The following is a 26,667-nucleotide window of genomic DNA, read 5'->3' as shown; positions in this document are numbered from 1 at the left end:
TAATACTTGTGAAGTTAATTAAAAATGTCTTTCAATAAGATGCCAAAGAAATATGACACAGAATATCAGAAAACATATATTCAAGATTTTACATATATTGTAAAATCTTAAAAAGTTTAACATTTACCTTGCACTGTGCGTAGGTTTGTTTTTCAGTCATAAACAACAGGAAAATATAATGTAATCAGATATTTGCAAACAAACCAGCATGATAACAGTTGCACTGTGATTGCAGAGAAATGCAATCACAGCTACTGCATTTCTTGCTGACAATGATATCATAGAATGATGATGTCATCTGATTGTTTATTTGCCATAGGACATAATTTTCCTCTGGTTTTGCTAATCATGCTTATGCATTGTTTCCCATAGTAAAATATCAAAAAAAAAAGCTTGTGGAAAAGGACAAAAAAATACAGGCTTGTTAGTGAAAGAAGGGATAGTGACGGCTCTAAAAAAACAAGTCCTTCTTGAAAGAAGTGCTAAAAGGAAAGAGATTTAAACAGTTTCAACTGATGCGGCCCCGGATGTCAAGCATTTGTGGCTGAGCGATTTCTCTGTGATTCTGGTGTGATTTCCTAAAAGCGATTTACAGATCTTTTGCATTCCAGTCATTAAGAAATCTATTTATTTCATAACAGCTCTTGTTACAAAAGTACTTATACAAAGCAAGGACAGAAAACCACCTTTCTTTATTTCCCATAGTTTTATTACTAACACCTACTACTTTTCGCTTGGTCACACCAGGCACCGCTCCTGCCTCCCTATGGAATTTCTTTCAGTTCCAACTCCACTAATAAACTGGAGTGGATAGGAGATCAGTAGCTCAAAGGAAATTGCGAACATACTTGCAGCTACTTTTGCAAATATATCAGCAGTACTAGCATATATTCCATCCTTTCAGAAAATGAAACTGTATCTGAAAAATACAAACTAACATAACATAAAATACAACAGCCAACAACTCCCATATAACCAGCCTTTCAACATAGAAGAATTGACAAAAAGCTCTGGCTAAGTTGAGGAAGAGTGCAGCAGGATCCAATGGCATTCACTATGAAACGATCCAAGAACTTAAGTCAAAAATCTCTAAAGTCATTATTTATACTATACAATACAATACAATTTATATGGGAAACTATTATCCAAACTCCTGGTGTCAGTCCTTTGTAATTGCCTTTCCTAAACCTGGCAAAGGTCATACGATCCTCACAAATTATTGACCAATAGCTCTAACAAGTTGCCTCGGGAAAGCCCTGGAGAAAATGATGAACAACCGACTAACCTGGTTCTTGGACAAATGTAACTTACTAAACACAAATCAGTATGGCTTTCGTAAAAATAGATCATCACTGGACCCCATGATCGGTCTCGACATAAAAAAAGGCCTTCACCACTACCTGGCGATATGGTATTCTGTATGACCTCCATAACATTGGTTTGCGAGGACACCTTATCTTATCTTATCTTAATCTTTAATATCTTAAATTTATCTTAATACAAAATTTTCTGAAGCTCAGAACCTTCCAAAAGCATGATTCTTACTTAGGCATTTCTACTAGGCATTAGCCGTGGTCATGGAGATTCTAAAATTAGAGGAGAAGATTCTGTTCTTTTGCTTAGGGAGGAAGCAGTTTATGGCTGCATATAATTACATGGTGTATGAGTTCCCATTGAAAAATGACATTCTGATAAATGCAGAGGTAGCGTAGATTTCATAAATTGGCATTTCATCATTTTGTTCTCACAAATAGCATGGCAGATATGATCACAGTAGGCTTTTTTCAGTTGTCAAATTCGGGCTTTTTACGCACCACGTGGAAAAAGTCTGAATTGAATTTGAATCCTGCCAATAATGCAGGGAACTTTTATGGGCCTTTTTCGCACCTTAGCTGAGTTAGACGGTCTCTGCCAGGGACAGCAAGATTTTTTTCCCCCAATGCCAGGTTTTTTTGTCTAACAAAACGGAAAATCAGAGAAGACATGCAATTTATAGACATAACTCATGGGTTTATGAGTTTGTTCTCTTGGGTAACCTAATATGAAATATTCCTTTTCAGTTGCATCATTTTCAAATTCAAAATTTTTGGTGAACAGATTTCCATTACTTCTTTTTGCACCATCATTTCTGCCAATTTCAAATGTGAACCCAAGTGCAAATGTGACCCCAATTCACAAAGAAGGATCAAAGGCTGACACAAGTAATTATAGACCTGTGAGTTTAACTTCTGTTCCAGGAAAATTAATGGAGGCACTGGTTAAAGAAGCACTGCAGGATCATCTAGACAAGACTTCAGTTATAGCTCGGACACAGCATGGTTTTGTTAAGGGGAAGTCTTGCCTGACCAATTTGATTGGATACTATGATGCAGTCATAAAAGAACTGGATGCAGGGAATAACTTTGATATTATATACTTGGATCTTAGAAAGGCTTTTGATACTGTTGGCATTGGAGGCAAATTGCTGCTATGGATAAAGGGGTGGTTGAGGGGGAGAAGACAGAGTGGTAATCAATGGACACTGCTCATCGTGGACTAATGTTATTAGTGGAATCCCTCAGGGTTCAGTGTTGGGTCCATTATTGCTTTCTGTATTTATAATGATATTGATGATGGTATATCAAGCTTAATGTCCAAGTTTGCAGATCTGCAGGCCTCATTTCAAGAAGGATGTAGAGCTGCTGGAACGAGTGCAGAGAAGGGCAACAAGATTAGTGAATGGAACAAAGGGGTGCTCTTACGAAGAAAGGTTTAAGTTTTGCAAATTACAGTGTCTCGAGACTAGGTACCAGCGAGGTGATCTGATAGAGGTATATAAAGCCTTGAATGGTTTGAGCATGCTCAATGCTGATGGGATTCTTCCTCTTGCTCAGAATAATCACCTGAGAAGGCATAAATTCAAATTGAGGAAAGACAGATGTAGGATAGACATGCGGAAATTTGCAGAAGCTGATTGGTCGGTTGGTGGAACAGACTTCTGTCCCTTGTCGTGGAAGTTGATAGCCTAAATAAGTTTAAGGCTCAGCTGGACAGGTATTTCGAACAGAGGGGTGAAGTGGAAGTGGTTTTTTTTTTTTTTTTGGCTGATGCTGCATAAGCTTGCTTTCTTGCATCACATGCCTCTACTAATGCTAATGTTTCAGGTGACAGCCTATCAGACACTATTATGAAAGAAAGGGGGGGAAAAAACTGATGTACAGTGATTCTTAGTTGGGGAACAATTGGGAAGTCCACTTGCAATGTACGGATTATACCAAATTATGCTGGCCATTTTAACATTGCCTTATAGCAGTGCTGAGTGTTTTTTTCAGAATATTATGTATGTTTGCTGAGTATTTTTCAGATTATTCAGCCAGGTTATAAAAATTAGAAGCTGAGTTCAGATCTCTTTCTGGTGAAGCTTTGGAAATACTCCCGATGACAGCCAAGTCTAGGCAGTAGGGCCATTGTTATGAACAAAACTGACTCAATATTTTTGAAGAGTAGAAGGTCTGCAGAAGTATCTCTCTCTTGAAGCAATCAAATTTGGTGGATGTCTAACAGATAATTCAGACAGAAATCCACAGACAGAAAAAATGTTGGGCAAGCTAATGGTTAAAAGCATAATGTATAAAGCTGTATTTTAACTTATAAAGTGGCTATTAAATAATGAGACCATTGCAGTAAAATAAATATAATGAAATATTTTGTACCTTACAAGTTATCCCTCAAAATATAATTGCCTTGGGCTTGCACACACACTGTTCCATACATTTCCTCCAAGCACAGAAATGTTTCTGGAAGTAATCTTCTGTAAGCCCTCTTAACAGGCCCAGTGTGCCAAGCGATTGTGACCTCTGTGCTTCCAGTGCAATTTTCAAAATGTGATTTACAGTTCTTTTAATTTCCTGTCATTAAGAAATCTATTTATTTCATAACTGCTCTTGCTACAAAAGTACTTGTCTAGAGCAAGCCACCTTTCTTTATTTCTCAAAGTTTATTACTAACCCCTACTACGTCTCGCTTGGTCACACCAGGCACTGCTTCCCCCGCCCCCCAGTGACGGCGCCGAAAACCTTGGCAGAAAAGTTACTGTCGAGGACTGAAAACAGTAAAGATGGACTATACCAATACTGACTCTCGTGGGATCAATGTCCCATCACATTCTAGAAAGCAGGAAGATCACAGATCAATTTCCTAGGCTATGCTAAGAGAAAAAAAGAAGGATACAGACCAGAATATCTGGCCTCACTTCCTTATAATAGATTCCTTGACTGACCAGCCAGTCAGCAAGCTCTCTCCTTTTCTGATCCAGAAACGTTTAGAAAATGCTGCTGGCTCACCAAAAATGTTTTTCAGACTAAAATCATGTGACCTGCTTGTTGAAACAATGCAACACAAACACTGAGAAGTTATTTAAATTGAAAAACACTCTGAGAAGTTACTTAAAGAAGTTACTTCTACCTTTAAGAAACACTCTGATAAGTTACTTAAAGGTAGAAGTTACTTAAATTGAAAACACTTGGAGGAACTCCCATAGAAGTGTCATCTCATGCACCTTAAACTACCCAAAAGGAGTTATAACAGAATGGGATCTTCTACATTATCTGTGGAAGAAATTAAACAAGAACTATCAGATCAAAACGTTATTCAGGTCAAGAGAATCCTAATTAAAAGGGATGGCTCTTTGCTTCCGACCAGAACCATCATACTAAATTTCAACTCTCCAAATCCACTAAATTCTGTAAAAACTGGATATTTGAACTGTCGTGTCTGATCATATATACCAAACCCTATCAGATGCTTCAAATATAAAAATTTTGGCATTCACAGGCAGTACATCAAGGAATGCAGTATGTGCTTCATGTGGGTATAAAGATCATACTGAACGTTCTGCACAGTCTTTACAGTGTCAAAACTGTAGAGGCAATCACTCAGCTTATTCCAAAGACTGTGAAACATGGAAAAGAGAAAAAAATGATTCAGAAGCACAAAACCGAGCATAAAGTTACGTATCTTGAAGCAAAGAAACAAATATCACCATTTTCAGTAACACGCACATATGCAGCAACTGTTCAACAACAAAAACAGATAAGTGCTATTGCTATCTCTACTACTGCAGTTTAAACTAATGTTACAGTCCCTCCCAACACCTCTATATCTTATTGGGCTCTCTCAATCTTAGCTCCTTCAGTCAAGTCATTCTCAATGACAGCTTCCAATCAAGCCATGAGCACACCAGTTAAAATTCCGCCAGATGCATGTTCTGCCCCCAGCCATCTACAAATGCCAAAGATAGAGATACAGAAGACAAAAACCCTGTTCATGATCATATGGGTACATATGAAAAAAAAGTCTTAGAGGAACCGATCTTAGAAATACATGCTGAGGAAGAGATGGATACTCGTCCACACTTCCCTAAAAAAGAGAAAGCCTGAACGAAATAAGTAGACCACCATTTGCAAAAAGACAAATACAAATACAATATAATATGTACAATAATACAGTGGAATTGTTGAGGTTTCCGCAGTAACATCGATGACATTTGTGACTTAATTGATAAATATCAACTGGTAGGTGTCTGCCTTCAAGAAACTAATCTAACTCCACAAGTAAACATAGCAGTAAACCGTAACAGTACCTACAGAACAGACCAATTTCCTTCCAGTGGAGCACATGTCAGAGTGGCTATTCTAATTGACTCCAGAATTCCATGTAAACACTTCCAACTACAAACATCTTTGAAAACAGTTGCAGTATGAATCTCAGTACAGTTTACATTCTCGCCGGTCTCACTTTACCTTCCTCCAAATCAAGAGTATGTATAGGTCTGCATATGCAGACCTTGAAGCATTATTAACTCAGCTACCACCCCCTGGTCATTATCATTGGTGATATAAATGGACATCATCCCCTGTGGGGATCTCACCACCAAGACAAACGGGGGGGAAATTGATTGAAGAATTATTGGAAGAGCAAAAAAATCTTTCACTCCTGAATACTGGAGTCAAGACATACATCCATTTGCCCTCTCCATTTGTTCACCAGCCTTATACCCATCTATTGAATGGACATGCTTGAATAATCCCCTGAATAGCGACCATTTCCTTGTGGTCTGCAAAATATTAACCAATGATGTTTCACATCATGATGGCCAAAAAATGGAGAATCCATAAAGCTGACTGGACAAAATATGAAACACTTGCGACAATAGATGAACAAACAATCACTCCTCAGCCTATAGACAATGCTGTAACTCATGTCACAAATCATATTTTAATGTCAGCTGAAGATACGGTACCCTGGTCTTCTGGAAAATATCATAAACATGCCGCAACATGGTGGAATGATAAATGCAGTATAGGAGAGAGAGAGAGAGAGAGAGAGAGAGAGAGAGAGAGAGAGAGAGAGAGAGAGAGAGAGAGAGAGAGAGAGAATAAGGCTTGGAATCTCTTATGAAAGTATTCCACCTCCATCAGTCTCATCAAGCACAGTTAAAAAAAATAGAATTGTGAACAAAAAACAATGGATACAGAATATCACAACAAAAAACAATGGCCATACACTTCTGTAGAAAGCAAAAAATGCACCCAGATCCAGAAATAAGACTAGAAAACCAGCTGATACCTCTAGCAAATAGTATACGTTTCCTTGACCTGATTTTTGATAAAAAACTTAAATTTCTGGTACGTATCAAATGCCTTCGAACTACTTGTCTAAAAAACTAAATATTTTCCGACTTCTTTCTGCAATGATGTGGGGAGCTGATCGGTTCACATTACTTCACCTATACCGTGCTTTAATCAGATCAAGACGAGACTATGGACCCCTGTATATAGCTTGTGTAGACCAAGTGTTATCAAATGGCTTGACTCCATACACCACAGTATCTTACGAATCTCCTTAGGGGCATACAGAACATCGCCTGTACAAAGCTTATATGTGGAGGCCCATGAGCCTTCATTATATCTCCAGAGGCCAATGCTGCTATTAAACTATGCCATTAAAATCTGAAGCCCTCCTCATCATCCAACTTGGCAGCACAGTCAGTCCTTGTATAACACTTGTTTACACTACACGAATTCGATCATACACGATTTATAAATAGGGGAACGATATCGTATATAACACGAACCGAATTTGCTTATACACGATTCACCTTTATGTTTACATGAAATGACAGTCGAACGCGGAATCACCCCAACTGAACGCAACACAATAGAAATAAAGAGAAGATTCTGAAAATGTATTTTATGTTTTTTATATCAGTGAAGGGGAAACACATTTCACCATAATAAAGTAAAAACCCACACAAATCCAGGTATTGGTATTATCGCAAATGCCATTAGATTGAGTTTTCTACCAGTTTATAACAGATTCCACTAGCAGAAATGCAACTGGAAATTGTTTTTATTGTTTTATGGTAGTAACCCCCAGAAATGTGCTTTAGTAAAATGTGAGGTGTTAATAGTGTATCTCTGCCTTTATGGTGTTTATTCAGTTGCTACACTTGCGCAGATTTGTTTGTGTGTGTGTCAAGCATGCCTCCTCATTTTGTAATTGTGCTTTATTCCCTAAAAATGAGTGAAATACTTAAAAGGTGTGAAAAGGAAGTGTTCTGGTGAAGACACTACAGATTCAGAGAGAAAAAGAAAGCAATATCGATAAACAGAGGCGGACTGGATCAAAAATTCTTACTCGGGAAAATTTGTAGTGGCCTCATACTATGGTTTATGGCCAAAATCACACTGGCCTCCGGCCCACCTGGGTTTCCCTGGTAAGGCTATGCTGCCACTGTCAATAGCGAAAAAATATGAAATTGTGCTTTGATTGAAATGAAAGGCCATGTGATATTGCATGTGCTACAGGTCTAAATGAGGCAACGCCGAGAATTAGAAAGAATGCAGAGAAAATAAACTTTCATGGCAGGAACAACTCAAAGTGCAATTAAAATCCATTAGATCAAGACATAAAGAGTTGGAAGGGATGGAATGGCTGTCATCTGTTTGGATAGAAAATCAAACAAAAAACAAGTTTGCTTATGATAGAAACAAAAGCATTAGCAATATTTCATTATGTAATAGTTGTAATAAAATACTTACATATTTTATTACGATTATTTATTGTGTTTGGTAATGTTTTAGTTACAAATATGTGTTCAATCTTGGGCGGTCAGCACCTAACCCTACTTTTCCTATAGGGCCTGTTGTTTATATTGCACGATTTTGCATTGCAAGAGGGTTTCTAGGAACACAACTATCATGCTATACAAGGACTGACTGTATCTCTTCAATCCACAGTGGGAAAACCTCTACAGCAATAAACCCACAGTAAATAAACCAAATAATGTACAACTAAAAGAACTAGTTTCAAAATGGGGCCTAAGCTTTGACAACGTATGTGATAATAACAGCATAACTATTCCACCATCACTCACTTTCACACCTGATTGTGACAGTTATTATCAACATTGGGTAAAAATCACTGGCAAATGTCAATATAAAATAGATGCATGCAGCCCACTCATTACAGTTCTCTGAATATATTTAGATATATACAGATGGCTCTAAAACAGATACTCAAGTGGGCGCTGCAGTGGTCCTTCCACACACTGTCATCCCACAGCAACTTCCAAATGAATGCAATAGTTATTCTGCTGAGCTAGTTGCCATACTAATAGTCTTAAAATACATTGAATCCTCTCCTCTTCCGAAACATCTCATATATATCAATTCACTAAGTGCAATTCGTGCTCCCCAACGAAAGCAGACTCCATCACATCCCATCCTTCACCAGATACAAGCTCATCTTGTGAAGCTGAAAAGCAAAAGAAGGCACGTAAATTTCTCTTGGATCCCAGGACATGCAGGCATTGATGGTAATGAAAGAGCTGATCGAGCAGCAAAGAATCCTACAAATATAAACCTAAGCTTTACAAAGTTCCACGTCCTGATTATAGACATATCATCAAACAGATTCTCAACATTCAGTGATCACAAATCTGCCAAAATGAACCAGACAAACTTCAAATAAAACGTGAATTTCAATCGTGGAATTCAAGTCTCCTTAAGGATCGGCATTAAGAAGTCACTCTAACAAGACTACGCATTGGACACACATCTTGCACACTTGTACTTACTCACGAAAGCTAATCCTCCAGAATGTCTCCACTGTTCTTGTCAACTCACTATGAAACAATTCTTTATAGAATGTCCACAATACCACATGGTGCAACAAACAGCCTTCCATCTCCCTATAAATATTGAGGTAAAAACCCACACAATTCCCTCAACTTTATCACAAATCATAGGCAATAACTCCAACATTGAAAATATATTTACTTATTTAAAACTAATAGGATATTTCAACCAAAATATAAACCATAATTAAGAAACATCAACGTCTTTGTCACATAATTCTAAGAAACGGGCACAATATGGCCAAGTTGCCTTTGCGCCAAAAAAAAATCCAACAACAACCAGCCAATCCAACCAACAATCCAACCAACCTCTTAACACTTTGATGGTTATTTTCTAAATGTTTCAATGGACTGAAAATGGGTACACTTTTCACTTAAGTACACTTTTCAATTTAGGAAGAGAAAAAAGTCACACTGGACTAAGTCTAGTGAGTAGGATGCATGTTCACACACAGGGATTTGTTTTTTGGCCAGAAACTGGTGAACAGAGAATGTTGTGTGCTTGAGCATTGTCTTGATGTAGCATCCAACCATCCTTACACAATTCAGGTGTCTTTCTTTGAATTTTTTCACGCAGCTTTTTCAGAACTTCAATGTAGTATGTTTGATTGATAATCTGATTTGGTGGGATGTATTCAGCCATAATAATTCCTTTAATATTGAAGGAAAAAAGCAGCATGGTTTGACATTGTGACATTCTTGCTTTGTTTTTGGTCCGGGGGAGATTGTTTCTTCTTCCATTGCAGTGACAGTCTTTTAGTTTCTGGGTTGTACAGGAACAGCCAACTTTTGTTGCAAGTAATTATGGTACTCAGAAAGTCTGGATATTCTTTAGTTTTTTTTCAAAATATCTTTACGAACTTGGAGTCCTCATTCATTGATCTTCAATCAAAATTTTTTGCACCACCTTGGCAAACTTATGCCTATATTCTTATGCCTATATTTTCTTATGCCTATATTTTCAGTTAAAATTTGTCTGAATCTTTTTTGTCCATATTGAGTTCTGATGCAACCATTCTAATGCTTAAACAACAGTCACTTCTAATCAGTGTCCTTACATGGTTCACATTTTCATCAGTTTTCATTGATACTAGAATTTCTGGGCAATCATTGTCTCATATTTTCTTTCTTCTTCTTCTTCTAAAAATCTGTTATGCTGTTCAGATGTGAACTCCTGACATAGTACCTTTCCCATAAACTTGATGTAACAACTCAACTTTTTTCTTTAGTTTTTTTTTAAATTTGAGGTTGATTTGTTGTTCAATTCTTTTTTCGGGTAAAAGTTTTTTCCAGCAAACTGCAAATACACGAATTAATGAAAATGTTTCACTGCAAAGTGAACTAGCATGTTGGAACTTGACTTGGCAGACAACTAGGGAAAGGTTCCAGATCAGCTCTGTGCCACTTGCTGTGTAGTGGCTGTGCACACAGTCTCATTATTTAATAGCGACACCGTGTAAAATGTGTGGCTATAAAATGTGTATTTTTCCCATGAAATTTAACTTCTAGTGCAGTGTAGACTTTAAAAAACCCTGCTTTTTCAAAAAAATCTGTCTCCTATTTTTTGCATGTTTTAGGCCAAAACATGCAAAAAAATCCCAGGAAACTGTAAGATGAAAACAGGTAATCAGGCAATTGTAAGATGAAATCTTACAATTGCCTGATCTCCAGCTTTTTGAAAGTCAAAAGTTGGCAGCTGTGAAATAGGCTTTTTTTTTTTTATATGATGACCACACTTAAAAGTATTGTAACCATATTATTATTATAATGGGATTTTTTCTGCCTCATGACTGGTACCAAATGCACAGAGTGTTTGGTTGTGTCCGATTACTATTATTATTGTTACTGTTTAGTCGAGAAGCTCTCTTACTGTCCTACAGGTGTTCAGAATTGTAGCTTTCTGGAGTTCCATGTAAGTGTTCTCTGGGAGGCCTATTTTTGCTCGGTTCTTATGGAGGTTCTTTGGTGCTATGCTGGTGATTGACACGTTATTCGGGATGGTCATTACTCGTTCTTGCTATAAAGCTTTTGACTTCCTGTTATCTGAGTACTTTCCGATCTTTTCCTTGTGTGTTTTCTGGGGATTTCTAGTGTTGGGCATCGCTACATTATCAGGTAGGTAGCCATTCCTTCTTGTTGATGAGGGTTATGTCTGGTCTGTTGTGCAGAATAGTCTTGTTCGTCATTATGGCACAGTCCCAGTATAGTCTATGAGTAAAGGCCTCTAGTACAGCCTGAGGCTTGTACTTGTAATACGGTAAACTTTCTTTGATCAGCTGGTATTTTTGCACTAGCTTCTGATGTACTGTTCTGTGATGTGTCATTTGACATCGTGTCTGTGAATGTAACCTATCTGGGTGATCACCTTGCATCGCCTGCGGTAATGTCCTGGATTGTTTCTGGGGCCAGATGGCAGGTTGACATGTGTCATCCGTTATTCTGTGGTCCTTAGTGATGTATTTCTGGTAGTTCCTAGTGTTGATTACCTGGTCTTGAATATGAATTATTCAGTCTCAGGGAAGAGACTTCCTTGTAGGCTTGCTCCATAACTGCAGCAGTAGTCAATTGTTCATCTGCCTATATCTCTTCTACTGCTCGGCCATGATTTTCTGGCTCTCCAAATGGTTTGATATCTTCTTACTTATACAGCTGGTTCAGTGTCTTGTACATTGTTGGAAGACAAGTGATTAATTTTTTTGCACTTTGCCGGATTTGTTGTGTCTTTGGCCTTAGCCTTCAAGTAGGTGATTCCTTGAGTCAGACTCTTGGATTGTGTCAGGGTGCCTTATTATGTGGGTGAACTTCTCTGCTATGTACTTGTGTGTGCAGCTGAGTTTCCTGTACCAGTAGTTGTGGATGGTATCTTTCCCGGGGTTTGCCAGTTTTGCGACTTCCTGATCAACTGTTGTACTTCTTCCTCCCAAATCTCCCATTCTGTCATCTCTTATATGGTTCTTATACAGTTTCCTTTCTAGATCTATCCAGGGACACACAACGATTATGGCTGCTCAAGTGACTTGTGGTTTGTGGGGGTGGAGGAGGGGTCTGTTGCCTTTCATCTCCTCTTGTCTAATTTTCCTATAGAAGGCTCTCTGGTTTTCATCAAATATCTTGTTGCCTGTTTTCCTCTGGGAACGCACGCCGTAACAGCAAAGTCGCTTGCTGAGTGCCAGGAGTTTCTGCTTGTGGGTATCAAGGCATTCTTCAATCCTGTGATTATAGGTCTCATGTTTGCTGCGGAAGTTTTTCTTGATGGCCTTTACTTTTCTGATCAGCTCTTACTTCTGTTACCTTGTTGGTACTTGGTCAGTTGGCCTATCTTCACTCTTATTTTTTCTGTCTTCTGCTGTAGCTGCCTTTCCCAGGTGGTGACTTGTTTTTGTGTTATATTGTTCTCTGCTTTCCTTTCTGTTCCTCTTGATCAGAATAATTACCTGAGAGGGCATAAATTCAAATTGAGATAAACAGTTGTAGGATAGATGTGCAGAAGTTTGCCTTTAGCCAGCAGGTAGTTGATAGGTGGAACAGACTTCCATCTTTTGTTGTGGAAGTTGGTTGGTAGCCTAAATAAATTTAAGGCTGAGCTGGACAGGTATTTGGAACGAATGGAGGGGTGAAATAGGAGCGGGTTTTTTTTTTTTTGGTTTTTTTTGGCTGATGCTGCATAAGCTTGCTTTCTTGCATCGTGTGCCTCTACTAATGCTAAGAGAGCACCTGGTCTCCCTCTTCTTTGTTATGGAAAAAGCATATGACACAACTTGGAGATTTGGGATTTTAAAAGACTTTTCTAACCTCGTTCTAAGAGGTAGCCTTCCTGTTTTTATAAAAAAGATGTTTCTTCTAAGTTCAAGTAGGATCCACACTCTCTCTCTCTCACTCTCTATTAGTCCTTTTGCCAAGAGGAAGGAGTACTGCAAGTATCTGTTTTAAGTGTTATGCTTTTTACCATTAAAGTAAATTCCATTACTGAGCAACTTTCTCCATCTGTAAACTATGCACTCTATGTTAATGACTTCAGTACATTTTCCCAGCCATGCAACACGAGGGTTATGAAGAGACAGCTGCAACAAACCATTGATCACCTCAACTCCCGGGCAATGGCCAGTGCTTTCAAGTTCTCCCTGGAGAAGATTGTTTGCATCTATTATTTTCCGAAGTGTAATCTTCACCCCAAATCTGAATTAAGACCTGGACAAAGCACCATCCAAGTAGTGCAGACAAAATTCTTAGGGCTCATATTTGACAAAAAGTTGACATTTCTCCAACACATCCATCAGCTTAGCACAAAGTGCATGAGACTGATGAATATTCTCCATGCTCCCTCTCTTCTGCTTCTTCAGATGCAGGCTGGTGCACTATTTTGGTATTGTGCACACGTGTGATCAAAACTAGATTATGGGTCTCTGGTATATGCATCTGCCAGAAATAGCCTCCTTCGGTGACTTGATCCCCATCCATTTGCCATCAGGCTATTCATATTGTTACTGGTGTATTCAGAACATCTCCTGTCCAAAGTCTATATGTGAACGCAAATGAACTATCCTTGTTGCTTTAATGAAAACAGTTGTCTCTACAGTATGCTTTTATGTTGAACTTTGCCAGACCACCCCACATAGACATCATTTTTGAGCCATAATGGCAAAATCTTTATAACACTCCTCAGACTGCTAACTGTCCATTCGGTATTTGTGTCCAAGAACTAATCAGAGAGAGCTTAACATCACAGTAGACAAGTTTGTGCAATCACCAAAACAGCCCCTTCCACCCTGCTATGCTTAAATACCAGCATGTGACTTCTTCCTTAAGAACTGGATGAAGTCTGATATCTCCGTCTTCTCTCTCTACCTTTAACTGTATTCTGAACACAATGCCAAACATTCTGACTTCTTACCAGTTTACCGGGCAGTACTGAACAGCAGCCTCCCCCTCCCCCCGAATGCAACATATACACTGCAGAGCCACATGCTATAAAGTTAACCGTGATTATATACACTGATTCTTTAAGTGCACTACAGGCTTTATTTATACACTACATCCAACTCTCTTCCAGGTTCATAGATGATATGCACCTCTCTATAAAGATAGATTCAATATCCATTTCTGCTTGATTCCCAGCCACATTGGCATTAGCAGAAATTATATGGCTGATACTGCAGCAAAATCATCAGACCTGACAAATAATCTTGGCTTGTCAGTCCCATATGCAGACAACAGGCAAATAATCCATAATAAGATATATTTGCAGTGGCAAGATTTGTAGCATGTGCAGGTAAAAAACAAACTATCTTAGATTAAGCCTGTAATCAAACAATGGCAGCCTAGTATGTGCAGGGTTCATAAAGAAGACGTTGTTCTTACTTGGCTCTGCAAAAGACATAGTCATCTACACATTCCTTTCTGTTGAAGGCTGATGACCCTCCTGTGTGCAAACAGTATAATACCATTTTATCCTTTAAGCATATTTTGACTGATGTGCCAATTTTAGATGTTTTATCACTTTTAACCATCTGTTAATACAGTTAGTTAGATTTTATCTGACCATGTGTCAGTAGTTTTTAATTTTTTACAAACTATTAATCTCTAGGCACTTATATAAAATAAGACAATTTATTTTTACTTCAATACTTCCTTTTATTTCAGTTCACATGCAATTTTTGATGAGGTAGCCAACTTAAAACAATACCAAAATCTTTGTGTCTTTTTGAAATTGACTTTTTCATGGCACATTATAACCTCAATCATTTTTGGGCCATAAAACCTCAATCCAATCCATAGCCTCAACTCCTAATTTCTGTACTTTATTATCAGGTCAAACAAAATAAAAGCTAATAACCCTCTTTTGTTATTAATAATATCACTGACATTAATACCATTTCTGGGAAATATGCTTCACACCATTCTTTCTAAAATATACTGGATTCATTTTTGCAGAAAACAAATTTGTAATTTCTGATCTTGTTTATTATTACAATAAATACTAAATATTTCTGAATTTATTTATTGTTCTATGCCTGTTATATTTTAAATAGGTGTACAAAACTCGTGGGTGGACTCTGGCCGAAGACCACATAAACTTCACTATAGGACGGCAGTCTTTACATCTTAAACAATTAGATAGTGCCTGTGCTGCTTTCAGGTGTCTTTTGGGCCCACATAGTCAGCAGCCCTGTAATGAACAGTCTTCATATCTTCGAGAATATCTCTTTGTATTAAAGGTACATAATAAGATATATATTTGTTTGTTATAATTGATTCATGGTATAAATGCTATTACATATAGTGCATGGTCAAAATTTAGAGAATCCTTAAATTTAATTTAATTTAATTTTTCAATGGCCACATGATAGCAGATCTTAGAATACTGAAGCAGATTCCAATATAAGTGAAGCAAAACTTCCTAGAAATTTTGATTTTATCAAGTCTTTACATCTTAAATGTGTGTGTAGAAATATGCATTGTGTATGCATATTTCTACACACACGTGTATGTGCTTAAGTAATGTGCAACAGAAACAACTAAGATAATTAGTAAAAAAAAAAAAAAGCTTAAATAATTAGTTAAAGTAACGTGATTCCAATCCTTTTGCAACTTCAAGAAGCATTCCTGATAGGCCTTTGAAATTGTTGATAGTACCAATGTTGCATTCTGAATAATTTCCTCAATCATTATGAATCTTTCACCAGTTTAAGCTTGGGAAATTCTTGAATGGAAAGCGACAAGTGTGCAGAGGTGTTGTAATGATATTGGAGCCAGTCCCCTGAACCCCATTTTTCTGGATGTGTTCTCTGAATCATGCAGTCATTGTAGAACTGTTTTTTAGTACTCCTGGTTTGCTGTATAACCATTCAGGACAAATGGATAATGAGCAATGCTCTGTGAGTCAGAAAATGTAAGCACGATAAGTAAGACTTTCATATTTGATGGAGATCCTTGATTTTTGGGGCCTTTGAACAAATGGAGTCTTTCATATACATCCATGATTTTTTGCCAGTAGTGATAGAAGAAGAAACAGTGTTGGTCAGCAGCATGTTGGCAAAGAACCTGATACACAAGAACTTGGCACCCCCCCCCTCTCTCTCTCTCTCTCTCTCATTGATCTTCAATGAGGCTGCAAGGCAAAAACTTGGCTGAAACATGTTGACTTCTGAAATCTTGTGTTAAAATTCATTGAGATGTTCCAGAAGCAATATCAGTTTCACTAGCAACTTTGTGGATAGTGAAATGTTGCAGCCAGGATGAGGGTCCCCTTTTATAAATCTTGAAAAGCACCGAAAAGTATTCGAACAAAACAAAGCATCTTCACCAAAAACTGTTTTTAGCATTTTGGATTTCTGTTGCACTTTTCCCTTAATATGAAAGAAGAGTGCTGTAAAAGGAAAGGCACATGAAATGAACAACTGTTCGATAGCAGCACACTGATTGAACCATGGGATTTTAATTTCCCAGATATTGACTGGAATTTGTGGGTTGGTCATTCACACACTAGTAAGGCTTTTGTGGATTTATTGGATGATTGTTTTCTACATCAGCATTTTCGGGAGGCAACTAGAGGGAGTAATACTCTTGATCTGATTATCAGTAGTGATTCTTCATGCATTAAGAATCTGCAGATAAAGAAACCATAGGTGGCAGTGATCACAGTGTGCTGAAGTGGGATTTACTCAAAGAGATAACTACCATCAGGGGTAAAGGGAAGGGATTTTGCTTTCATAAAGGTGACTACAGTGGTCTGAGACAGTATTTAAATTCTATACCGTGGGACCAACTGATGTTACCAACAGCAAATTCAACTCAAGGTTTAAGCCTAAATGGATGTCAGATGAACTAATGAGACATGTGGCAGAGAAGAAAAATGCATGGGATACATACAAATTAATCGGTGACATGGAAACCTATGATAGATATAAGCTGGTATGTAACCAAGTCACAAAGGAGATTAGGCAGGCAAAGGCAGATTATGAGAAATCCTTGGTAAAGGATGCAAAGAAAAACAGAGTTCTTTAGCTATGTAAACTCTAGAAGAAAAGGGATGAATCAGATTGGTCCACTAGATATTGATGGTTCAACTGTTGATGATCCTGCTCAGATGGCTACAAACTAAATGGGTATTTTGCATCTACATTCACCCATGAGGAGTTAATCAGGGAGGGGAATGCCAGAGGTGAGTTAAACTCTGGCAGTGAGCTGGATGATTTTGTAATAACTGAGAGGAAAGTGGAGGAGAAATTGTTGAAGATAAACATAAAAAAAGGCGCCTGGGGTGGACCGGATCTATCCAGTTATATTAAAGGAGGCAGCAAAGAAAGTAAGCAAACCCTTAGTCATAATTATGAGAGCTTCTTTGGACATTTGCACATCTCCAGTCCATCTCCATGGACCGGAGATGTGCAAATGTGACCCCAATTCACAAAAGAGGATCAAAGGGCAAAACAAGTAATTATAGACCTGTTAGTTTAACTTCTGTTCCAGGAAAATTAATGGAGGCACTGGTTAAAGAAGCACTGCAGGATCATCTAGACAAGACTTCAGTTATAGATTGGACACAGCATGGTTTTGTTAAGGGAAAGTCTTGCCTGACCAATTTGATTGGATACTATGATGTGGTCACAAAGGAACTGGATGCAGGGAATATCATATATTTGGATCTTAGAAAGGCTTTTGATACTGTTGCACATGGAAGACTGCTGCACAAATTGGAGCAGTGTGGCATTGGAGGCAAATTGCCGCTATGGATAAAGGGGTGGTTGAGGGGGAGAAGACAGAGAGTGGTAATCAATGGACACTGCTCATCGTGAACTAATGTTATTTGTGGAGTTCCTCAGGGTTCAGTATTGGGTCCATTGTTGTTTTCTGTATTTATAAATGATATTGATGATGGTATATCAAGCTTAATGTCCAGGTTTGCAGATGATATGAAGGTTGGCAGGGTTGTTAAGGACACTAATGACAGTACGCTGCTGCAACAGGATCTAGAAAAGTTGAGCAGATGGGCTGAGAGGTGACAAATGAAGTTTAACATTAACAAATGTAAAGTACTACATATGGGAAGCAGCAACCCCAGAGTGACATATCAACTCTGTGGTACTACAGTGGCAGTGGTAGAGAACGAAAAGGACCTGGGGATAATTGTGCAGGCAGATATGAAGTATTCTGAGCAGTGCAGAAGGTCTGTAAGAGTAGCTTATAGTGTCTTGTCAATGATATACAGGAATTTTTCTAGCAGGAATAAGGAGGTGATTATCCCCTTATATAAGGATGGTCAGGCCTCCTGACCTGTATACCTTGAGTTCTGTATACAGGTCTGGAGGCCTCATTTTAAGAAGGATGAACGAGTACAGAGAAGGGCAACAAGATTAGTGAATGGAACAAAGGGTTGCTCTTACGAAGAAAGGCTTAAATTTTGCAAATTACAGTGTCTGAAGACTAGGCACCTGCGAGGTGATCTGATTGAGGTGTATAAAGCCTTGAATGGTTTGAGCATGTTGAATGCTGATAGAATTCTTCCTCTTGCTCAGAATAATAATTTGAGAGGGCATAAATTCAAATTGAGGAAAGTAGGATAGATGTGCAGAAGTTTGCCTTTAGCCAGCGGGTGGTTGGTTGGTGTAACAGACTTCCATCCTTTGTTGTGGAAGTTGATAGCCTAAATAAATTTAAAGCTGAGCTGGACAGGTACTTGGAAAGAATGGAGGGGTGAAATGGGAGTGTGTTTTTATTTAATTATTTTTTTTTTTGGGCAGATGCTGCATAAGCTTGCTTTCTTGCATCAAATGCCTCTGCTAATGCTATTTGTATTGCTGCTGGGATTTTGCTTAGCATCAATCACAATGTCTAAAGAGTGCTATAAATGCTGTATACTTGGTTCATGGTTTCATATGTTTTTTTGCTTATTTTGAAGTTAATAAGAGTGCTGTAAAAGGAAAGGCACATGAAACGAACAACTGTTCGATAGCAGCACACTGATTGAACCATTGGATTTTAATTTCCCAGCTATTGACTGGAATTTGTGGGTTGGTCACTCAAACACTAGCAAGGCTTTTGTGGATTTATTGGATGATTGTTTTTTACATCAGCATTTTCGGGAGGCAACTAGAGGGAGTAATACTCTTGATCTGATTATCAGTAGTGATTCTTCATGCATTAAGAATCTGAAGATTAAGGAACCACTAGGTGGCAGTAATTGTGCAGGTAGGTATGAAGTATTCTGAGCAGTGCAGACAGTCTGCAAGAGTACCTTATAGTGTCTTGTCAATGATATACAGAATTTTTCTAGCAGGGATAAGGAGGTGATTTTCCCCTTATATAAGGATGGTCAAGCCACATCTTGAGTACTGTATACAGGTCTGGAGACCTCATTTTAAGAAGGATGTAGAGCTGGTGGTAGTTCTGCTGGATGTAGAACGAGTACAGAGAAGGGCAACAAGATTAATGAATGGAAAAAAGGGTTGCTCATACGAAGAAAGGCTTAAATTTTGCAAATTACAGTGTCTGGAGACTAGGCACCTGCGTTATGATCTGATTGAAGTGTATAAAGCCTTGAATGGTTTGAGCATGCTGAATGCTGATGGAATGGTAGCCAGGTGGGAAGGAGCAGCAGTGCATGGCACACGCTTCTTGATTAAATCAGGGTTCGAGCCCGTCACCACCAAATACAGAGGATGCGGAAAAGTCAGGGAATGACCACCACATATTGCCGGAGCAATATGGCCTTAGTTGCTAATGCTCCTAAAAACCAAATAACAAACAAAGAATAACAAGCTGATGGAATTCTTCCTCATGCTGAGAATAATCATTTGAGAAGGCATTGAGGAAAGACAGATGTAGGATAGATGTGCAGAAGTTTGCCTTTAGCCAGCAGGTGGTTGGTTGGTTGGTTGGTTGGTTGGTTGGTGTAACCAACTTCCATCCTTTGTGTGGAAGTTGATAGCCTAAATAAATTTAAGGCTGAGCTGGACAGGTACTTGGAACGAATGGAGGGATGAAATGGGGGCGTGTTTTTTTTTTTTTTTTTTTTTTTTTGGGCTGATGCTGCATAAGCTTGCTTTCTTGCATCAAATGCCTCTACTAATGCTATTTGTATTACTGCTGGGATTTTGATTAGCATCAATCACAATGTCTAAAGAGTGCTTTAAAAGCTGTATACTTTGTTCATGGTTTCATATGTTTGTTTTTGCTTATGTTGAAGTTAATCTAATTTAGTATTTTCCACAAGAAGAAAACACAAAATTTTTTGAAGATTATGCTTGTTGAATTTTAATTCTTTAGTTTGTGAAAAACAAACCATCATCTTTAGTGTGTGTCTGCTGATAAAATTTTGTGTAAAAAGTATTATCCTATAAAACTTTATGCTAAAGGGTTGTTATAATGTATTCACAGCCTGGTACATCAGGACTGAAAAGGAACAGGGATGAACAGTAGTTTGAAGCTGATGACATTGAATCAGCTCTTTATAATAGATTAACTGACACTGAAGGAGAATTCTATTCAGATGGTGCAGATTCTGAATCTCGTTCAGATGCATCTGTTGAACTTAGAATGTTACAAACAACAGATGCTGGTGTTACTCGAAGTACAAATCCTCACAGATGAAATTCCTTCCATTTACTAAAAAGCAGTGCCTACTTGTTCCAGCACCCCAAGGCACATATAATGGATCCTCGCAAATATAAGCTGTGGTGCACGTGTTAAGTGGCCAAGGAAGATAGGAGGGCAAGCACTATTTAAACAGCATGTGATGTGAAGGATAGACTATGCAGTAAACATTATCAGGGAAGCACAACTGTGAAAAACTATCCTGGACATAGTGTTTTATACAGACCAATGCTGATAGGTTATAAAAAATGTAATAATAATAATATGATGATAGGTTTAGAAATGACATGGGTAAGGATGTTGGTCCTGACACTATTTACAGACTGTAAATTTATAAAATAATTCAGTAAGATAAATAATTTAGTTACTCTAAGTTGGTTGTGTTCTAAATGTATGCTCTGAATAATAAATAGGCTGTAGGCAGATGTTTAGGAGTGGGGGTGAAAGGAAAGTGTAGCAAGTAACTGTTAAGGAAGGCAAAGAATACAGTTGAGGAAAAATATTATGCTCTTAGCTTGCCTGAGTATTTCACAACATCTCTTCACTTCTTTTCTTTCAACCTTTAAGACATCTGCTTTGCTTTACCTATCTATTAGTGTGATTTGAGGCTAAAACTATTTTTGTCCTTGCTCCCCCCCACCCCCCACTTACTTTGTCCATACCTGTTCACTTTCCTTGTCCACTATCATTCCTCTTTCTTATACCATACCTACTTTTGGGTACTTCAACTTTTATACAGACCAATGCTGATAGGTTATAAAAAATGTAATAATAATAATATGATGATAGGTTTAGAAATGACATGGGTAAGGATGTTGGTCCTGACACTATTTACAGACTGTAAATTTATAAAATAATTCAGTAAGATAAATAATTTAGTTACTCTAAGTTGGTTGTGTTCTAAATGTATGCTCTGAATAATAAATAGGCTGTAGGCAGATGTTTAGGAGTGGGGGTGAAAGGAAAGTGTAGCAAGTAACTGTTAAGGAAGGCAAAGAATACAGTTGAGGAAAAATATTATGCTCTTAGCTTGCCTGAGTATTTCACAACATCTCTTCACTTCTTTTCTTTCAACCTTTAAGACATCTGCTTTGCTTTACCTATCTATTAGTGTGATTTGAGGCTAAAACTATTTTTGTCCTTGCTCCCCCCCACCCCCCACTTACTTTGTCCATACCTGTTCACTTTCCTTGTCCACTATCATTCCTCTTTCTTATACCATACCTACTTTTGGGTACTTCAACTTTTTTTTTTTTTTTTTACTTCTAATATGCACCTATGCTAAAGCTTTTCATTTAGAGATTTGGCTTTATGCTCCCAGCATGCCTGAGTACTTTTCTTTTTTGATGACTTTTCTGAGTACCTTTCTTTTTCAGCATTGCATATTTGGTTAGCTGTAAGATTGTTGTCATTAATAAACTTCTCAAATGTCACACTGTATTCTTTAGCCGCCTCTGTGTCAGCAGACTGTTTTCTCCTGCAGTGTCTAATTCACAGCATATTTAGGGTACCCAACCCCCTTAGAATAATTGAATTATTTTATAAATTTACAGTCGATACATAGCATTGGAACCACCATCCTTGCCTATTTGATTCTGTATCTATTATTGTATTACAATTATTACTATTTATAACCTATATCTGCATTGGTCAGGATGTAGAAACATTATGTTGGAATAGATTGTTACAGTTGATTCCCTGATAACATTTGCTATGATATCCTTCATATCTTCATGCTATTGATATTTACATAACATTTCTTCTCTTCTGTTCCTTGGCCATTAAACACTTCATGTATATTCCCCTGTATTCCCCCCAACCTCCATTACATCAACACTAATACGTTTTAGCTATATTAATAGCTAAATTGTAAAAGTTGACAGACGTGACACTTGGCCATAATTTTCTCCATGCTCTCACAAAAGTGATGGGTTTCAAAGTATTCCAAGCAATTGCTATAGAATATATTGCATCTTTAATTGGGAAGCTCTGTTGAAATTTGAGAATGGAGATATCCTTGCTAATCATTTGTTTTATAAAATCACTTCTGTAATGGAATTTAAAATTTTGCTTAACTCTTTGATCCATGGGCTGATTGAGAGAAGTGACATTGGTTGGTAAATAACAGGAAAGAATATTTCCACAATCAGAAACTTATTTAGATTCATGAGGATGGGCCCCTACAGTTATCAAGAAGTAAGACACATTTAGAATTTGGACTCTTACTCATATCACCTAAATATTTTGTACTGCTGGAACGAATTCATGAGTGAACCAGTCTTTCCAAGCAATTTTTAACTCTTATAAGTCATTGGCTAATGCATAATTCCCTTCAAGGCTTGTGGATGATGGCATTTACCAATTACTAAAGACCGAATTCTGTGTTGGCCCGATGCATTCGTACACATAAGAAATGACACATTTTCTTTATTTTGCTTAAAACTACTTGCACTTTTTTCTTTGCAACCTGCCAGTGTTGTTTTTTTTTTTTTTTTTTTTTTTTTTGACAAACATTTCCAGTAGAGACTGGTTTCATCAGCATTGCATATTTGGTTAGCTGTAAGATTGTTGTCATTAATAAACTTCTCAAATGTTGCACTGTATTCTTTAGCCGCCTCTGTGTCAGCAGACTGTTTTCTCCTGCAGTGTCTAATTTTCTAATTCCTTGTCTTATCTTAAATTTAGTTAACCATCCATCAGTAAAGGCAATTGTTGTATCAATGCCCATTTTTTTCTTAAAATCTTTGCTTTGGTAATAATCATTGACTCCGATATAACCATGTCTTCTGATCATTTTAATAAAAACCACTCGTGCAGCACTTTATCTAAGTTTTCTAATTTTGGCTTGTTAAATTTTTCTATCAGTTATCTTATTTTTAGATTCTGAACATGCAGTGAATTCTAAAAGTTTATGCTTTGAATGTTTAATATCATACAATGTTATATTCTGCAATTAATACACTTCTACTTGTGCCCCATTCTAATTTTCTATATTATATCTAGTTTGTCACCAAGTTTTAGTGTTGTTGTTCTTTTCTTCTCTGTATGAGGTTAATTAACTTCAGTGAGGGGTTTATTTAGTGAGGGGTTCTTAATTTAAAGTAAATGTAAAACAGTGGTATAATTCATGATATCAGTACAGAATTCACTTTCAAAATGGTGAACATAAACAAATACAGTAATCACATGACTTGCCGTTTTCTTTTTTTTTTGGCACTGCAAGACATCTGTGCTGTATGTAAACATCCGATCTCAGTGTGCTGTTAGCTCGAATGTTCCATTATTTGAGATGCTGTTATTTCAACAGTTTACTGTATAACCAGTCTGCAATCAAGTCACTAAGGTGTTTAAGCGTACTAAAGCAGATTATATGAAATCTTTAGCTAAGAATGCAAAGAAGAGTAGCAAAGATTTATTTGCATATGTAACACTGGAAGGAAAAAGAAGTGCCACATTTATTCACTAGTTATGAATGACACAACTAGTAATGATCTTGTAAAGGTTTCTGACAAAGTGAATAAATATTTTGCATCTACAACTGACATACATAAATATTTTGTCGATGGGGGTACCAGAAATACAATTGGATGCTAAATGATTTTATCATAACTGAAATGAAGCTGAAAGAGAAATTGCTGAAGCCAAAAGTAAATAAGGAACCCAGGACTGATAGAATCCATCTAATCATATTAAAATAAACAGTTAAAGAAGTAAGTAAATCATTTCTCACAATTATATTAGTATTGGATTTGGAGAATGTCCTCATAGACTGGAGTTGTGCAAGTCTCTCTCTTTCCTGTATACAAAGGGTGAAGTGAGCAATTATGGCTCTGCAAGCTGGGCATCTGTGTCAGGAAAAATAACGAAGTCTTGGTCAAAGAAGTAGAACAGGATCATTTTGATAGGAATGCAGTTATACAGAAATCTCAGCCCACATTTGTCAAAGCAAGATCTTGTCTGACCAGACAGATTAGATACTATGAGGTAGTCACAACAACTGGATGCAAACAATAATTTTGATCTCCTAAACTTAGATTTCAAGGCTTTTGATATTGTTCTATATGAATAACTTCAGTACAAATTGGAGCAGCGTGGCATTAGAGCAAGTTACTGCTATGGATAAAGGGATGTTTGATTGATTAGCAAGAGACAAGGGTTGTTATTAATGGCCATTGCTCTTCTTGGACTGTTATGACTAGGGTCCCCTCAGGGTTCCTCAGTGTTGGATCCCTGTTTCTAACATTTATTAACCATATTGATGAAGGAATATCAAGTTTAATGTCAAAAATTGCTGATGATACAAATGCAGGTAGAGTGATGATACAAATGCAGATAGTAATCAGGGTATAATCCTCCTATAATAAGATCTGGGTGAATTAAGCAGATGGGCTGGAAAATGACAATTGAAGTTTAATATTGATTAAATGCAAGGTATTTCATTTGAATAACAGATAACTAGGTACAGTAACTTCGGAATAACTTACCATTTGAGTGATACCAAACTCAGTGTTCTGGAGAATGAAAAAGGCATAAGAATTCTTAAGCGAACTTAAGAATCAAACATTAAATTCTCTGAGTTATGCCTATAGGCTGCTGCTATTACTGTAACTGCCTACTAGGGAGATATTGTTATACACGTTGGCACTAATGATATTAAGAGTGGGAGATCTGAGGACTTACATAATGAGTAGTGGGCAATGTTGAGAAAGAGTCACGTGTTAGGATTGAGTTTGAAAGTGTCTGCAATTCTGCCCAGACACGATAGGAGGGAGTATTATGTTGAGAGCCTTGTCAATCAATTTGGCCCTGGAGAGACTGTGCAAGGCTTGTGAGGTAGAATTTTTCTCAGAGTGGTTGTGTCTGTTATTGGGAGAGACTGTTTTTACAGGGATGGGATAATATGAATAGAAGGGGTGCAAGAATATTTGCTGATGCAATCGAAGCAGTGATAGGTGGATCACAAAGCTACCAGCTTGAGGGAATATACAGACCAATAGAGCCGCAGGCACAGGTGAAAGTGATTCTTGCATTGCTACTGTTGGCACATGCAACAGCCTGGAAAGCAAGGTGTCTGAGACCTGCTGTGGGCCGTCATGAACATATGAATACATGGGCTGTGTTAGGGTAACTAAGAGAAAGAACACATGCACGTATACTTGCATGTACACTAATGCTATGAGCATTGCAAATTAATTTGATGAATTTGACGTACTGTTTAAGTTGCATAATGCAGACATTGTAGGAATAGCGGAGACGTGGCGTCACTGACATAAGTGATGCTGAATTTGAATATGGGGAGTACAATATGTACAGGGAGGATAGACAGGACAGGAGAGTGGAGGGGTTATGCTCTTAGTTAAGAAGAATATTAAATCTAAGGCAGTGTATTCAGTTGACTTGGGTGACGAAGGCAATGTTGAGTCAGTTTGGTGTGATATAAGCACTATGAAAATAAAATTGAGAGTGAGTTATAGGTGTGATGGCTATACCAAATGGTGGGTCAGCAAATCAGTGTGTCATAATGGAGGATTTTAACTTTCCAGATGTTAACTGAAATTTGTGGGTTGGTCACTTATACACTAACAAGAATTTAGTGTAATTCTTGGATGACTGTTTTCTACAGTAGCATGTTAGAGAGGAAACAAGAGGAAGCAATAATCTTCATTTGATTATCAGCAGTGATTCTTTATGCATTAAGAATCTGCAGCTGAAGGACCCACTAGGTGGCAGCAATCACAATGTACTAATGTGGAATTTAATTAGAGACATAACTACTGTCAAGGGTAAAGGGAAAGGCTTTTGCTTTTGTAAGAGTGATTGCAGAACACCAATTGATGATGTTACCATAAACATCATCAAAAAAGCCACCAGACTTTTCATACCAACAAAGAAATACT

The 26,667-nt window shown here is 37.6% G+C and overlaps 1 protein-coding gene across 3 annotated transcripts in view; it reads left to right on the top strand.

Moving 5' to 3' along the window:
• Window positions 1-26,667, top strand: part of l(3)76BDm (trafficking protein particle complex subunit 8 homolog l(3)76BDm) — a 582,307-nt gene that overhangs the window by 201,715 nt on the left and 353,925 nt on the right. For all 3 annotated transcript variants that reach the window (XM_090380612.1, XM_090380611.1, XM_090380610.1), the window contains one exon: window positions 15,208-15,393. In XM_090380612.1, the coding sequence (XP_090236738.1) occupies window positions 15,208-15,393 (186 nt within the window). The remainder of the gene's footprint in view (window positions 1-15,207; window positions 15,394-26,667) is intronic.

The sequence above is a fragment of the Mastigoproctus giganteus genome, chromosome 9 (assembly GCF_048544385.1).
Source record: "Mastigoproctus giganteus isolate SK-2022 chromosome 9, ASM4854438v1, whole genome shotgun sequence".
NCBI lineage: Eukaryota > Metazoa > Arthropoda > Arachnida > Uropygi > Thelyphonidae > Mastigoproctus > Mastigoproctus giganteus.
The sequence above is the reverse complement of the archived record's forward strand: the minus strand, read 5'-3'. Positions and strand labels throughout refer to the sequence as shown.